This window comes from Haliotis asinina, chromosome 11, assembly GCF_037392515.1.
Source record: "Haliotis asinina isolate JCU_RB_2024 chromosome 11, JCU_Hal_asi_v2, whole genome shotgun sequence".
Classification (NCBI taxonomy): Eukaryota; Metazoa; Mollusca; class Gastropoda; order Lepetellida; family Haliotidae; genus Haliotis; species Haliotis asinina.
In genome coordinates this window covers 31,890,533-31,907,752 of record NC_090290.1, presented here as the reverse complement: position 1 = coordinate 31,907,752, position 17,220 = coordinate 31,890,533, and the positions used below count along the sequence as shown (strand labels likewise).

The window sequence follows — 17,220 nt, the reverse complement described above, 5'->3', positions numbered from 1 at the left end:
GATGTGGGGACATCCGGGTAGTTGCTGGGTGGAGATCGAAGCTGTTCCTTGGTCTCCTCATTAAAGAGAGATGTTGTCAATGACACTTTACGCAAAACGGTGGAAGTGTTGAATTCACCCATAAAACAAACCTAGCCATACATGTTGCAAAGTAAAAATGGGAGTAATTAAAGCCGTGAGTGCTATCAGACAGCAGCTATTAATTCGCAGTGATGAAGACATTATGATCACAGGTGATATCCTTATCCTAATCATGGTGACCACTGGAATTATTGTAGGTATAATTAGTTAAGAATCTCTGTGTGAATCGTCAATGTGTATATTAGGACGTGTACTACAAACGATACCGCCTTTCATTCAAGATGCCAGTTCTATTAGCAGTGGCCAATGGCCAGTAATCACAGTTACCAATATGAGGAGTAATTGTACCTGCACATCTCCCTATTGTCAGCCAGTTGTCCGCCACCCATCCATCCTGAAAATGAACAAAATACGTTGAATATATACGTAGGAAGATATAGACACTGAGTCATGTCGAGATTCTTATTATTTGTAGCTATAGTTCTAGATGACACGAAGTAGATGCCAATCAAAGTAAATATGAAACAATTATGATGACCCAAACCACAACCTTCCCGCTGTAGTCAATACTGGCCCAGTCTAATCCACCATCATGCACTGTTTTGCCATTGTAGGCATGACATGTGTTAGGGGTCAAGGTCCCGATGACGCCATGACTTGTTCCGGGTCCACTTCGTACGTGTACGTTTCCAGTGGCGCATGCGCACTGATTTGAAACTTGTTGAACTGAAAACAACACAGATAGACACTTTGATCGTGAAAATGCAAACACAAACTGCTGACGGTTTAACTGTGTTTGACATAGGCATATGACATATACAATACTTGGTTGTATGTACATCATCTCAAACTGGACCAATATAGAACCTCAAGAGATGGTGCAGGTGGAAAACGCGTGCACGTGTTTAATTCGTCACACGAGAACAGTGTGTGGCGTATTGTGACATCAGTATTGCTAGCACTGGCAGTGCCAAAACGATTACAGTGTGTGGCGTATTGTGACATCAGTATTGCTAGCACTGGCAGTGCCAAAACGATTACAGTGTGCGGAGTATTGTGACATCAGTATTGCTAACACTGGCAGTGCCAAGACGATTACAGTGTGCGGAGTATTGTGACATCAGTATTGCTAACATGTACGATGCCATACACGGACTGAGTAAACGATGAACGTACTTGTGCAGTCTTGAAACTTGAGCCAGCTCGCAGCTACAAAGCCATTCTGAAATACAAGTTACTTCATATTGTCATGAATATCGTTAGCCTTGGCATGCTATGCGTTTCAATAGCCGTTTGAACTTTTAACGATCGTAAGGGCAGGGGTTGATCTTTAGAAAAGTGACAGTATTGTGTGGCATTCATTTGCTCTGTTTCACTTTGCCGGAACGCACGTGCAACAACGTATTGCACGTCTCACGGACGAAACCACTGACGTCACGGAACGTTGCACGTGCATGGATATTGAGAATACATGTCACTAATCACTGAGTTTAAATCCTTATGTGCCTACACAGGTTTGATAAATTTAGATTTTACTTTGTATGCACAGTTTCTTTATGTACCTAGTATAGATCAGGTACGTTTTCCGTTCATCAGATGCCATTTAGAATTGTGTGATGTCCGTTGTGTGAAATGACGTCATATGACAATGTTATACACTATCTTGCTGCATGCTTTCGTTCTCAACGTCTCGACATTGGTATCACAACGATTACCTGAACATTTGAAGTCAGCTGTGAAGAGTGAGGACTTTATGGATTGTGGGACCTGTGAGTCAGGTTCTTTCCCAATTTGTTGTCTGACAGAACGAATCACAGAGGCACGTGTTTAAGCTACCTTTGAAACACTCGGAATCACCTAAAAACTGCGTATACCATTCGCTAAAAACGAACCAAAATCTCCCAGGCCAATGATAGAGACTACCCAGTCCATCAAATCATAACCCTACAAGCTACAAGTTTAAGCTCTCAGGAATGAGTGAGTGAATTTAGATTTACGCCGCACTCAGCAATACCCGAGCTACATGGCGGTTGTCTGTAAATAATCGAATCTGGCCAAGACATTTTGGTGATGAACATCATGAGCATCGATCGACCCAAGTGGGATACGATCACATGTGTCAACAACTAACCAACCAACCTGGAACAAGTTTAGATATTCTTACTGAATTAGTCATCAATATGTTGTGGGAGCTTACCGTGTTAGGTGGACATATATGAAAAACTACACACACACACGTGGTAAAGGCACAAACAGTCAATCTAGGCAGGGATAATATACATATGTACATGTATATAGTCTTCGTGGTGTAAGTAAACTTAGTCTTAGTATTATTCCTTACTGAATACTTGTCTACTGAGTGTAACAAACCCTAGCAGAAGGTCGCGTCAGGTAACCTTTGTGCGACCTATGACTGTCCAGTCAAACGCGAGACGACTGAACAAATTTACCCAATCAGATAACAGTTTTGGGCGGGACCTACAAACTTCCCCAGTCACTGACACCGATCCCTCAACAAACGAAAATCAGCACAAAACACGGATATTTGACCCGCAGTATATTCGCTTAGGGCTTTCTGATGACATGCTTACCATTAGCCAATATTTTCGTATGCTGACATCCTTGAATATTGACAACACACGCTCTTGTCTGTTTACTCACTGTTGAGTGTTGCAGCGCTGGGCATCACCGGGAAGCGATCGTACGAAAAATATCATTCGGAATCGTTCGGATACAAACCTGCTCGAGGTATAAGTTCAAAAGGTATGTTGGAAAGACCTCTCTCGCGATTTGGTAAGCTGCGTTCTGATTGGTCAATCTCGAAGGTCACCTGAACCGACCTCCTACTCGGGTTTGTTAGACTAGTAGGGAAGTGTGACGAATAATACTGAGACTACGTTTACTTAGACTGCACAAACAGTGTACAAAATGCCATTGCAGATAAACCAGGGTTATTGAGAAAGCAAGTACGTTGCTGGATAATTAGTCATCAAATTAGCGACATGTTTACGTGGTGCATAAACTGTAGTACAAGACACTCTATGCACCATATTATCTTACAAGGGAGACACCTTTTTAGAGCGAACAGGATACACTTAACGATACATTTGGAAGATACAAACTGGTGACTTCAAGTTCTCATAATGACCTTTTTATATGAATTAAACAATCTATAAGGTTACATGAATATACGAGTATATACGAGGGGATGTCAATAATTTTTTCGCATTTTTCATACCCAGGTGTCACAGCCTATGGTACAACATTGAACCTTCGGGTGTAGCTGATGTGATATAAACGTTTTGGTATCCTACTCTCAAAAATTATTGAACAGCTCACATTGACAGAAAGAGACCCCCCTCACGGCAGTGAAAATGGTTAAAATTGAGTATAGAGCAGTAATTAAGTTTTTAGTTCTTCAAGGAAACTCGGCGAAGAACATTGCAGAAAGGCTTTCAGCAGATTATGGGAAGTCTTCCCCTTCATCTGCTACCATCAAACGATGGGTCAATGAATTTAAGCATGGTAGAGAGAGTCTTGAAGATGACCCCCGTCCAGGTCGCCCAACAACAATCACTAGTCAGGAAAACATTGACAGAGTGCATAAACTTGTGCTGGAAAATCGTCGAATCGTACTCCACGAGTTAGAGGAGACCACAGGCATTTCACATGGATCCATCGAGACAATTCTTTGTGAACATCTCGTCATGTCTAAGGTGTGCGCAAGGTGGGTGCCAGGAATGCTTACAGATGAAATGAAGCAAACCAGGGTCACCATAAGCAACTCCATGCTAACCAGATACAACAAGAATCCAGAATATTTTCACTTTAGGTTAGTAACCTGTGATGAAACCTGGATCCACCACTATGATCCTGACAGCAAACAAGAATCCATGGAATGGAAACATGTCACTTCTCCCAGGACCAAAAAGTTCAAAGCCTCCAGATAAGTGCAGAAAGTAATGGCGACAGTCCTCTGGGATAGCAAAGGCGTCATCCACATAGATTACTTACCAAAAGGAAGAACAATGAATGGGGAATATTACGCTAACTTGTTGAGGCACGTGCGACAGTCAATCAAGGAGAAGCGCCGGGGCAAGATCAGACGTGGTATTCTTCTACATCAAGACAATGCTCCAGTACACACCTCTCGCGTTGCAGCCGCTGCTGTCCAGGAATGCGGGTACGAAATCTTGCCGCATCCCCCTACTCTCCACACCTGGCACCAAGTGATTACCATCTGTTCCCAAATCTCAAGAAACATTTGCGTGGTCGTAGATTTCAGGATGATAATGAGCTTATTGCTGCTACTGAGGCTTGGTTTGACGACCAAAATGGCGCCTTTTACAGAGATGGCATCAGCGCCTGGCAGAAAAGATGGAACACGTGTCTTGACTCACAAAGGGACTATGTTGAAAAATAAATGTGGTTCATACCAATATTTTGTGTTTTTCTATGCAAGGCTCAAAACTTATTGACATCCCCTCGTATTATGGTGTGTTTATTGAGACACTTGGCTAACAGACCCAGTGCGTAGGACTCACATATCGGTGACTATTATGTGGAAGAACTGAATGTTATACCTGGGGAGAAATGTGACAAGACGGCGTGCACAATCTGTCCCACCGCGTCACAGTAGCCACAAGGCGCTCCGAGGCAGATATTTGGATACATTATATTATCATTATATTTGGGATAGTACTTTCTTAGTTAAGTACCGATTCCACACCCTCACCAGCACACAAAGTCAGCCGCCTAACATGTTTAGCCAGTGCAGTTTCCACTTAATACAACACGGCGTCTTCAACTTAGTAAAGTATTACTAAGTAAGCTCAATCCCAAATATTACATATGTTACAGATATTTGGTCCAGACATTAGGGCTGTCTCGGTACATGGCATTTAGCAATGTCCTGCAGCCAAAACAAAAAGTCGTCATAGGATACTCCTTACAGGACGTAGATTCACCATATCGTGACGTGCAATAACTCTCGGAATACAATACATGTCATGATCTACGGCTGTTAGAGCCTGTTAGCATCACAGGTAGAACAACTATAGCCACAGACAAAGAACGTGGGCTGTGCTTACAGGAACCCAATCGCGCGATTCAACTTAAACGAAAACATAAAAGTTGAATCCTTGTCACTGTTTACACTGAGTGTGGATAGATAACCAAGAACTAAGCATTTAAATGGTGTCATGTTACTTTTATAAAGTAGGTTGTTTCACTTAACATAGGAGTGCAGGCAGTAAGGGGCAACAGACCGAATCTAGCCCCAGGTAGAGGATATGTATACGGTTACAATAGTTCAAAACAGTATTTCATGACACTATATATAGGGCTTGAGCAAATGTTATTTATTGAACAGCTGGTTTACATTTGGGGTTACGTTCGTATAAAAAATCCAAATTGGAAATACTACATTATGTATTAGAACCCCCGGCACATCAAACTGCAGTACATCTTTGAAAAAAAACGACAAAAAAATGAAAATCCTCCTGTTCGAGAATGGGAGTTCAGGTTAACCTTTGGAAAGGTTGCTTCGTGAATGGTGTCCCAGGTATGCGAGCTAAGTTCGCCTAAGCGCAAAAATCACTATGTACTACGGGGTCCTGAACGATAACTAAAATCAGCAAAAAAAAGGCACCATTTACACTGACAGCTTCACTATATTTCAAAACTGGTGGGGAATACCTGAATACCTGTTTTTAAATATACAAATAATACGGCCCCTTCCTATTTGGACGATACGATACGATACTCGGTTGAAAACACGATAACTTGGGAAAATGTCACAATATATCCCCGTCCCCAAACACATCATTGCAAAAACCTTATCAGTCACCATTTTCATATTCACCCAAGTGCAATCGGTCTTCTGGACAATTGAAAACTGAATATTCTACATACCAATCTGATACATTAGGTTAGTCAAAGACTCAACTAGTTTGCTTTCAATGTTCCCCTGCTCTCTGTACGTCCTTACCGTACACAGTGTCATTCAATTATGTAAATATCTGAGAGAAGGTGTTCCAACTTGGGGAACTTGTACCCAAGACCATTCACCTCTTGCAAAACGTACGTTTCCTTTGTATTCGACGTGGGCCCACTGCATGCTGCCCACGGGGATTTCGTCACCTTTGTAGCTGGCACACTCACCCGGCGTCATCGTCCCCACAACGTTGTGGGTGACGCCAGCACCACTACGGACGTGAACATTTCCGGTGGCGCATGCGCATCGTTCAGCAGACGAGATGTGGAGAAGTATCAAAAAGGTGGATAGTTGAAAAACAACCATCTACAAAGGCAAAGTAACGTTAGTACATATATAGCAACATTTCCCTGCTGCCATGTGCATTTGCAAATATGTGACAGCAAGATGTGATTGTATGTGAGCCCGGATATTTTTCAGATCGAAAATATCTGAAGACAACTGAAACACCATACTGATTAATTAGAATTCATTTAGGTCACTTTTAAGTGTTTGGGTAATACATCTCACTCTCAGCATAAACTACATTTAATATACACGGTCTAAAAGTTACTTCAGTTCCACTTTAGTGCTGATGTCAATGTAAAAGAGACCTACCTTTCTGGTCTACAAGTAGCACCCAACTTATCTGGGTTATCTACCGGGATCTGGACTAGTCGACCCGGATCTGACACATATACTTACTGATACTTTCCGAAAGGATTGTAACTGGAACCACCAGAATCCGGTCAGGTCAGTGGGAATTCTTTAGCAGGATTTCCCATATTTATCATAATCCCACTCATAATCACGCCCATATGCTTCAAAACCGGATATTTCCCCGTTATTAAGCCCATAGACATACAATAAGATATCATTTTGTATTGTTTTGAGTGACACCACTTAGCAACAGCACATGCACACCTCAGCATATATGACATGTGTAATGCACGTATGTAGTGCAGGTACTGAGGCGGTGATGGTAACCTAGCGGTTAAAGCGTAACGCCGAAGATCTGGATCTCACATTGATGTAATATGTGAGGCCCACTTCTGGCGTTCCAGGCCGTCATATTGCTGGAACAGTGCTGAAAGCGGCGTGAAACTATACTCACTCTGAATGACCTGTCAGCACCTTAATAATGTTATTACACAACGACAACACAAGCATGAGTATTTACTAGTATATTGTCGAGTCTTCTCAGTAATGTTTAGCAAAGGAGTAAATCTTGTCTCCAGATTTAACCATGTATGTCACGGGTTAAACTAGCATGAAAACGGCACATCGCTAGGGAGAAGCGTGCATCGATGAAGCGTGACATTCGACATATATGTAGCAATCCTATTATATTTCTGAACATCTCAATGTAGTCTGATATTTCCCTAATGTTTGTAAACTATGCATACCGCGTTACATCACAATACTATGCACTGCATCTCGGTGTTGCGCATCTGTCATAATCCTTATACACCCGTAGTAACAGTTAATACTGCTTGATGCCCTATGTTGGCTGAAAGCGACCTAAATCATACTCGCCCTGAATGACATATAACCTTAATAATGTATCTACGTGGTTTAAGCGTCAAGCCGAAGACCCGGGTTCGTTTCTCCACAGCAGTATAGTGCGTGAGGCCAATTTCCCGTGTCCCCAGCCGTCATATTGCTGGAGTGATGCTGAAATTGCCGTAAAATTATACTCAACAGCTCTGAATGACTATTTACCTTAATAATGTTACTACATAACAGACAACATTATCAATATTGACGAGTCATCTCAGTGATGTTTTGCAAAGGAGTATATCTTGTCTCCATGTATGTCACGGGTTAAACTAGCATTAAAACGGTGGTGCATGAATAACGCTGCGGTGAAATTTTACTTCATTCGACATAGCAATCCTATTATATTTCTCATCTCATTGTAGACATTTTCCTAATGTTTGTAAACTATGCACACCGAGTTACGTCACAATACTATGCAATGCACCTCGGTACTGTACATCAGTCGTAATCCTTATACACCTGCTGAAATAGTTAATTCTGCTTGATGCCTGATTTGATAATGCTCGACATGAGCTGAAATGACGCGAAACCAGTTATGCCCGAGAAAAGCATGCGATACTGACATGGTGAGTAGTATATGTGATGGGGGTACGATATAAAAAGCCGCTGCAAAGAATTATTTCATAAATAAAGCAACTGATGAAAGGGTAGGGTTCACGAAAATCAAGACTGGGATAATGTTTCCTTTCTGATGAAAGTTCTGTCTGTGTTTTCCGAACTGTGTGAAAATTTGGACAGAATATATCGTAAAGATATCTAACAATGCCTTAAGTCATTCGTTACTCTCCTCTACTGAGTCTAACAAACCTTAGAAGGAGGTCGCGTCAGGTAACCTTTGAGCGACCTATGACTGTCCAATCAAACGCGAGACGGCTGAACGGATTTACCAAATCAGATTTAGAGTTTGGCGGGACCTACTAAATTCCCCCATAACGGACACTGATCCCTCAACAAAAGACAATCTGCATAAAACACACATGCAGTATACACGCTTAGGGCTTTCTGATGACATGCCAATTACCATTAGCCAATATTTTCGCAAGCTGACATCCTTGAATAATAGCCAAAAGTAAAACACTATTGTCAGCGCCTGTTTACTCTCTGTTGGGTGTGCTGTAGCGTGCTCCATGTGCACCTCCCGAAAGCGATCATACGGAAATATCATTCGGATTCGTTCGGGTACAAACTTTTGGAGATAAAAGTTCAAAAGGTATGTGCGCGTGTCCACTTTCGCGATTTGGTAAGCTGTGTTCTGATTGATCAGTGTCAAAGGTTACCTCCTACTAGGGTTTGGAAGACTCAGTAGCGTTGAGTAACGAATAATACTGAGACTACGTTTACTTAGAGAACACCAAACAAAGTCAGGAATTGTGCATGTCCGGTGGGATATCATCATGTGGAGTGGAATACAGCGAAGTCCTAGGATGGTCTGGTAGCGAAGATGGGTCACCCTTATCCATCTGTCCTGTCTTGGCGTTGTTACACGTGGACGTTCAGAACGTGGCCGATCGATGACGTCATTTGTGTTCTGGTAGCGTCTCACCAGAGCAGAAATGTGTTCCGGTGGCAGTGGAAATGTGCCGCCACTTGTCGTTGATACATTCCCCTACTGACCATCCCAATGGCTTCATGACATTGTGCAGACGTTAGCCTTGGCATGCTATGCGTTTCAATAGCCGTTTAATTTTTTGAAGGATCAGAAGGGCAGGGGTTGATCTTTCCAAAGTGACAGTATTGTGTGGCATTCATTTGCTGTGTTTCTCTTTGCCGGAATGCACGTGCAACGTTTTGACGTCATGGAACATGGCACGTGCGTGCATGTTGGATACATGTCACTCATCTCTGAATTTATATCCTTATGCGTCAACACAGATTTGATAAAGTTAGATTTTAATTTTTAGTATGCACATTTTCTTTATGTGCCTAGTATGCTATCGATAAAAGGTACGACGAGGCATGCGCATGAAACCATTAATTAATTTAGCACTTTTTAGTTTTAAAATGGACACATATATAACATGAAACAGCACCTTTACAAAGAGTGATGTTCATACTTTGGGAATGAAGAACCATCTTTATGGATAAAAACGCGAGAGCGACGTTTGGGTACAGGTTCAATCATGCTTGACAAAAGTATAAGAATCTGCACCGAAACGTCGCTCTCGCGAATACTAGTGATCGAAGTTGTTTTCCACAGAGTTTGTTCTGTATTGCACTTCCAACTTCAAAAATGCCGCTCAAAGAAGACATATTTTTGGAGTAGGATTGTATTTTGTCCGGTGGAAAACTGTAAAGATTAATGTCACCAAAAGTTGATAATGTCTCAAATGCTAGGTGCCGCCACAACCGTTTTGAGATCAGTAATCTCATTAGCCATTTAATCTGCATATAGTTACAAAAATATAATTATCATATCCATCAGTTTACAGTCGCTATTAGAGTAGTCTTTAGTCAACAGTTTTCTTTTGATTTTATAGTGCTTTCCGCCCCAAAATAAATGTAAACCGTATAGTGTTCAAACTTTTGAAAAAGTGTTCAGACGGATCAGGGGGGGATTACAAATGTGTAAAACCTATCAAAGTTCGGGAACAGCTTTATCACCAATATAATATTTTTTTCTATTTTTGGAAAACTGCAGCTCGAAATTTAATGAAGTCATTTCTTCAAGACCGCTTGAAAAGATTATTCCCCAGATTTTAAAAACATGAGAACTTCATAGTACGAGGCTAAATCCATCACATCGATCCTTTCCCCGCCTAAAGTGAAGGTGTGGAATGACAGACCGTTATATGTCACAACGTTTCCAATATTTAGGCAGACAATGGCTCCGCTGTGGGCCGCATCCTCTGATTGTCGTATCTGTGGCTGTGTTTGTGTCGCTGCTCGAGGCGAGACATAAATCATGCTGTCAAACCACTGACAAAGAACCTGTCTTTGTACTTGTTATTCAGTAGGCTTACAAATGTGGCTTTAAACACCATTCGTTCAGTCACCTCATTTCTTGTATTGATCCTATAGTAAATGAAAACCTATTTACATCAGCGACTTCATTTGTTGTATTGACCCTACAGTAAATACAACATATTTACACCAATCCTCTTATTTGTTGTACTGATCCTGTAGTAAATACAACCTATTTACACCAGTTACCTCATTTGTTGTTTTAATGCTGGTAGCTTCATGCGTGCAGTACAGTTGTTATTGCTGTTTTGCAGTCGAGTGTCCATTTGCTGTGTTCCTTGTTGCTTATTAACGCTGCGCTCAAAACATTCCAAATGGATGATGCTGGTAGTCTGAACATTCCAGTGATTGATATCATAAGAATTGGTCTACCTATTTGTCACAAATATAATAAATAACATTAAAACAATACATATGGCTCGACAAATGTGATTTTATTTCGTACAAAAATGCATGGAATACCTTCGGTGATCTCCGGGACATACCGATAACATCCGAATAGAGGGAAGCAAGAAACTGCTAACGGTATGACTGTTTCACAAAACCAGGAATCAGTCAAAACTTGCATAATATAGATCCCGTGAGTACATAACGTGCTGGGTTCAACAATTGCATTTACATTCATGATATCTTCCTTTCCCGACAAAAGAACATATGCTTTCTGTGAGAATATCTCGCAAAGGCAGCCATATCTGTACATATGTACACACACCGATCCTGTATTCGATGAATGAATACTAAAGGAGTAAACCCTAGGCCTACAATGAACAGTTTTACGCTCAGCGCATACTTGTGAGCTATCTTCAGGCAGCATTATCCTTGGCATCTGTTAGAAAGCATACGTTCTGTTCGGGTCAGGACTACACACGCCGAGTCTACATGCTAACGAGTTCAACACAATAGTCCATGCATTGCGGTTACACGGTGAATATGTAAACCAGCTGATTCAGGCTGCGACATCAGAAATTTGACGTCTTAACTTGGTTTGATAATGTTAGACAAGGGTGAACATGGCCAAGGACTAAATAACAAATAATAGTCAGCCCTGGATGTTCAACTTTGGCATGCATGAATCTGATTTGGTGCATTTATACGAAGAAATGAAGATGCTCGTTGAAACACACAACATATTTATTTTACAACCAACATGTTATTGAAAGTTCCGTTCTTCCATTGCCCAAATTAAAAAAATGTACACCGCGCAACTGTAATGGTAACCCTCATGCTTTAACTAACAACAGACCTTCAGCTATATCGCTTGGTGCTACAACATCAACTGGTCCATCCAGGTGCCACTGTTCACAGTGGAGAAGACATACAGAAACTGTTCACTAACCCACTAACCCAATAAATCTGCATTCTCTTCAGTTCTCTTGGTTTTTCGACAACAAAAATCGACAGTTGTGAGCTCAAACAAAACTATCTGGTAGTTCTATAAATCCTCCTTCTTGAGGAATGAGCTGATGTGTGCAAATCACGAATGATTGTTCTTAAAATCACATATACAGTTCATGAAGTAATGGAATAAATACAAGGGCATTAAGTCAGACAACCAATGGTATTTACAAGAATCTTGACCTTTCATGGATCATGGTTTAAAAGATACATGTTCATAAATATTAGTAAGTATAAATACGCACGTTGACATTCAAGGTATCACGAACATCACGCCATACATCAAGTATATTATGCACATTAACACGTCAGTGGTTCCAGTTCAACTGCAATTATAACGTTCTTCTCGCATTAAAACATTCTCCCTGTTCGAAGAGAATTTCCACGTTTTCGTTCCATAAAGTGTCTCAGTCGCACTTTGGTAGAAATACACCAGGGTCTCTTGCAAACAACAGAATCAAGGCGGGGCACATATTTGCAGTAACGAGTCTGTGTATTCAATGTCACACTGGGCTCAAGAATATGCCATGGATCAAATTGAACACCTTCGACGCGGACTGGTATGAACTGGCGTAAGTGAGACACATTGGTTACCTTCACCTAACCAAAGAATGAGTGAAGTTTTTCTCTATGTTCACCTTGTTTAAAATACAGGAGAACGAATATTGTTCTGACAAGCCATGCATAAGAGAGAAAATGGGTTTTCCATCCACAACAACGCAACGTCCTAGGGACAAATCCACACAATCAGATGATTCGACGCAGAGGAACCTGTACGACGCAGATCACAGATGTTCCCCAGTGTAGTGAACCCCAGTATCATGGTACAGTGCTGACAGACAGATGAGAATGAAGTATTAATGTTGTAATATGCTCTTACTCGATGGTATAGTATTTCTGTGAGTTGGTTCCCTGTCAACCTAAGGTTATGTTTTCAATTCTCATCCAAAACCGTGATAAGTAGTACACCAAAACATGAAAGCACTGAGCACTCTGGTTGAGTAAGTGACACAAAAAGTGTGAGTAGTAGCTAACATATCAGTCAGTACACGGGCTATTTGTAACTAATGTCACTTACAACCAGCGAAGAGAGCATGAGACATTTGAAGCATCCTTTATCAAAGATATACATGTCATGCAGATATACAAGGCCTCCTGTGTTTATCACTTGCCCATAGACGTTCAAACCAGCAGCTGGACCACGGACTCACAGGTTATCCGACAATATCAGTCAATGGATGGACTCAACACACGGCGAGTTGTGCCTGGTAATACTCGCAGCTTGTCATTATGCTGAAGGGTTTCCCCCGTCACAACAGTTCATCTATCACTCTAACGTTGTCAAGTGTAAAATATACTAAATACAGCTGACCTCAGGGGCACGACAGGGTCCAAATGCTGCGAAGATCCTTTGCACATTCAACCATGAATTCGATCGTAAAACAGCCGATTACAAGGAGCTTTGTGTTGGCTCTCCTCCAAACAAGACCAAATTCTCAGACAACCAACGGAATAAAAGCAATATAAGTGTGATTTGAAACATGCCCGGCTGGCACATGGGGGACATTATAGTCAGCATTGGAAAACCTAGTTCAGCTTCATAAGGTAAAAACAGACATAAGCAGCACCACAAAAACTAATCTCATTGGTGTCTTTGTCATGTTTCTATTGACATTTCTCGTATCTGCATTTGACAACTGCAGTCATCATAGTCATCTTCATACCTGAACACAATCTCTCCTTTAAGGTCATCACCAAATAGGTAACACAAATGAGAATAAAAGCGGGACAAGTGAATGTATCATACATATCATACATCTGTTACCTTCTTGTGTAGGCGGCGAATGGGCATTTCAAGGCTGTAGGAATCGCTTACAGTAACATTGTCAATGTTGATGTCGTCAAACATATCAATATCTACATCGCTGACAACGTCAGGAACAAAGTAGTCCTCGTCACTAGCCATTCCTGGTCTATAATTATCATACTCAGATTCATATGCTGCTGACCCAGAGTCAAAGTTCACGGCAGGGTCACTCTTGGACATTTCGCTGCTGCTGGCGAGGGAGGACACGCTGATGTTGTCAAGGGTCGTGGGTTGTTTCCCGAATATCAGTGGGATCAAATATGAATGCTTTATTTTAGGACTTCCACACGTTGATGAAGCGTTGGATGAAATAGCTGAAGCGTAATCCTCGCGGTCGCTGGGGATATAGTCCAGACTTCTACAGTGTCGTGGCGGCATGGTGTGGGCCTGGCGACGTTTTACTTGGAAGGGGTTAATGGATAGACGGTTGTGCTGAGTTGGAACAGTTTTTGAAGAATCGTTTTCTTTAGGATCATCACTGTCTGGTTTCGTCGGGCCGGTTTGGTTTGCAGTTTTTGGTCTGGGAATTCGAGTGGCCTTGCTAACGTCTCGTGGAGAACGCCCTGCTCTTGGGCTGCTCAGTCTGAGTCTAGGAGAGGGGAGTCCGTCACTTTGACAGTGGGGTTCTCCAGTGAGCTCCTGTAGTAGCTGAGTGAGCGATGACGATGCTGAAGGGACTGGGAACTTTGGCGTAGGTGGACATCTTGGTATACTGTTGATAGTATCACTGGACCTTGAAATCTGCCTATCCAGACTGCGATAGGGAACATCAAAATACCTCATATCTAAGTCATAATACTTCCCTTCTGGCAAAGTAATCTGGCGTATATAGGCAGGTCGGGAAGGTTTAAGTTCTATTGGTTGTAACAGCACAATTGATGAATTGTCACTCATAGGTCGAGAACTAACAGAGTCTTTGTCATCATCGGACACATTTGTCAGTGGCCTCTTACAGGGTGAAGATCGTATTTTTGGCATTCTCGGGGACTGTGTCGGTAGGCTTTCTTCGGACAAAACACCATTCGCTTTATGTTTGTCTCCACCCGACGGCACCCTCCTCAACGCAAGAGATGGGCTTTCTGGGCTAGGAGGGAGGATAGACATAGTCTTACCATCAACACTGACCACAAGGGCAGATGTTGGCGTCAGGGTGGAGCCTGAAGAGTTACTTTCCCTTGACCCAGACGATGATCGTCGAATCTCTGGTTTGGGTGCAGGTTTGGGAGGAGACTTCTTTTCACCGTTGGTAGAATTCCTTTCTGAAGAGGCATTGCTTTTCTGAGACGGGGTAGAAGAGTGAGACCTGTCAATGGGTTCTCTATAGACTGCTGTCACAAATTTCTCCCCGTCCTGACGGATAGGAGTAGCCGAAAGTGGAGGACGAGCTACACTCTTCAGGAAAGGTCGGTTTGGATGAGAAGGGGAGACCACCTGACCTAATTCTTTGATAATATTGCTCATTGGTATAATCTCTTTCTCTGGCATATCCTTTTCAAGTAAGAATGCTTTACTATTTCTGATATTTGGATCCTCGGGAATGGAATCGTCAGGACTTGCCATTTTCATTGGTTGTTTCATAAAAGGGGCTACGCCTGCAAACACTAGAGGAGTGGGTCGGGCATAAAGAGCCGTTGGGTTCCCACTGGGAGGTTTACTCGCCATGTCATGCGTGGTTCTTCTTATTGGCTGGGAGGAACTCTGTACCTGGAAAGTCTGCGTCATCTGATTCTGACTGCGAACACTTGCCGGGCTTGTGGCAGCGGAGGAGTCAGTGGGACTTGTACAATGAGAAGGCACGTTTCTGTATATTGTGTTTTCGTTATTCGATTCTTTGAGACTATCAAACATTGCATTTTGTATAACATTGCATCTTGACCTATCTGTCTTACCCTGCATCTTGATATTCATGTAATGTATTGCTGGCAGTTCTGGGGACTCCACTCTGCCCTGAGTGTTCACGTCACCAGACAAACAATTTGTTACGGAGGAATTGCTCAGTTTCCGGAGTGGGTTCCTCGGGCTGTCATTGCTGTTCTTCCTCCTTGAATTCTTACTCAAACTCCCAGGAGGAGTGGGCATGTTACCTCTCTGCGAATCTAAACTTGGTTGCCGTTCTAAGCTAATAGCACCATAGCCGTTGCCACCACGTCCTTGAGAGGTCAACGAGCCCTGTTTAACAGAGTCCCTGATGTTATTTCCACTTCCATATCTCAATGACATACTCTCGCGAGATTCACGTGACGGTGGTCTGGGTAATCGAGGGCTGTCGGGTGAAAGAGGGGAAGGATAGTCAGGGAAGAAGCCTCCCGACTTCCGGCAAACCAGGAAGTACGTGATCATTTCCCCTTTTCCTTTGATGCTGATCTTGCCACGACATTTGAATTCATACACCTCCTTCAGCCGCGAGTACACCTCCTCAGTCACCTGCAGGTGGGAAACGAAGCATGGTTATAGATATGTCAATACTATACATGAATATGTTCTTGTTTAACGTCACACTCAATATTTCAGCTGCATGGCGGCGAATCCGAAGTAGTCGAATCTGAACTAGACAATCCAATGATTGATGTCGATATGATATGATATATATCAACCGTGTCAGTTGCCTCTTATGGCAAGCATGGGTCTGTATTGCATGTATTCTGTATTGTGGCAGCGAACGCAATTACGCATGTTTAAGCTATCAAACCATACTAATTGTGAACAGACAAATAACTTAAGACACATCGTCTTTACATGCTTGGAAATGTTATAGTCCTCACATCCAAACTTAAATACTTTCCTCTGTGAAATATCTTTTCTGTGCATCAGTATGTATAAGGCATGTTCAGCTGTACGTTTTTGTATTTTCTTCTGAAAGGGAAGAGGAACTACTTGCCTGTATGTAATCTGGCCTGCCAGTACTTTCCATGCGACTAGCTACATTGACAGTGTTTCCCCAGATGTCGTATTGGGGCTTCCTCGCCCCGATCACGCCTGCAACCACTGGGCCGATGTTCATCCCTGGGAATAAGACAATACGATCCGAGATGGAATCAAACCGACATGGAGTATTGCATGACATTACTTAAACCAAATTCTTAATATCTTTTTTTCATGCAGCAGTAATAATTATGGAGGTGACGTAGGTGTTCAATATTTTACCCCATAAAAGTGATATATGTCCGAGGCCCTCTGTCTAGATAAAGCAGTTGTCGATACTGTGAGTAACTATGTCACTCATGTGCTATGACATTGCGACAGCAATAATTAACACGAAATAGTGTGTGAGTTAGTTTAGTTTCACGCCGCTCTATTTATGACGCAGTATTCCAGCTATGTGGCGGCAGTCCGTAGATAATCGTGTCTGGACCAGACAATCCAGTGATCAAAATCATGAGCA

The 17,220-nt window shown here is 42.2% G+C and overlaps 2 protein-coding genes across 5 annotated transcripts in view; both read right to left on the bottom strand.

Moving 5' to 3' along the window:
* LOC137255925 (peptidoglycan recognition protein 1-like) overlaps positions 1-6,730 on the bottom strand; it is an 11,023-nt gene extending 4,293 nt beyond the window's left edge. Inside the window, exons 1-6 of one of the 4 annotated variants that reach the window (XM_067793523.1) lie at positions 6,674-6,730; positions 6,167-6,382; positions 1,258-1,303; positions 632-807; positions 430-475; positions 1-56 (exon numbers count right to left, since the gene is read on the bottom strand). The exon at positions 1-56 is cut by the window's left edge and continues 169 nt beyond it. In XM_067793523.1, the coding sequence (XP_067649624.1) occupies positions 1-56; positions 430-475; positions 632-807; positions 1,258-1,303; positions 6,167-6,382 (540 nt within the window). In that variant the 5' untranslated portion in view covers positions 6,674-6,730. Of the gene's footprint in view, positions 57-429; positions 476-631; positions 808-1,257; positions 1,304-2,672; positions 2,849-6,166; positions 6,383-6,629 lie in introns of those variants that run through there. The other 3 variants (XM_067793525.1, XM_067793524.1, XM_067793526.1) reach the window with 3 other exon arrangements.
* Positions 6,731-10,989: 4,259 nt separating this feature from the next.
* Positions 10,990-17,220, bottom strand: part of LOC137255951 (adenylate cyclase type 1-like) — a 90,097-nt gene continuing 83,866 nt past the window's right edge. The window contains exons 20-21 of the mRNA XM_067793560.1: positions 16,717-16,841; positions 10,990-16,262 (exon numbers count right to left, since the gene is read on the bottom strand). Of these exons, the coding sequence (XP_067649661.1) occupies positions 13,782-16,262; positions 16,717-16,841 (2,606 nt within the window). The 3' untranslated portion in view covers positions 10,990-13,781. The remainder of the gene's footprint in view (positions 16,263-16,716; positions 16,842-17,220) is intronic.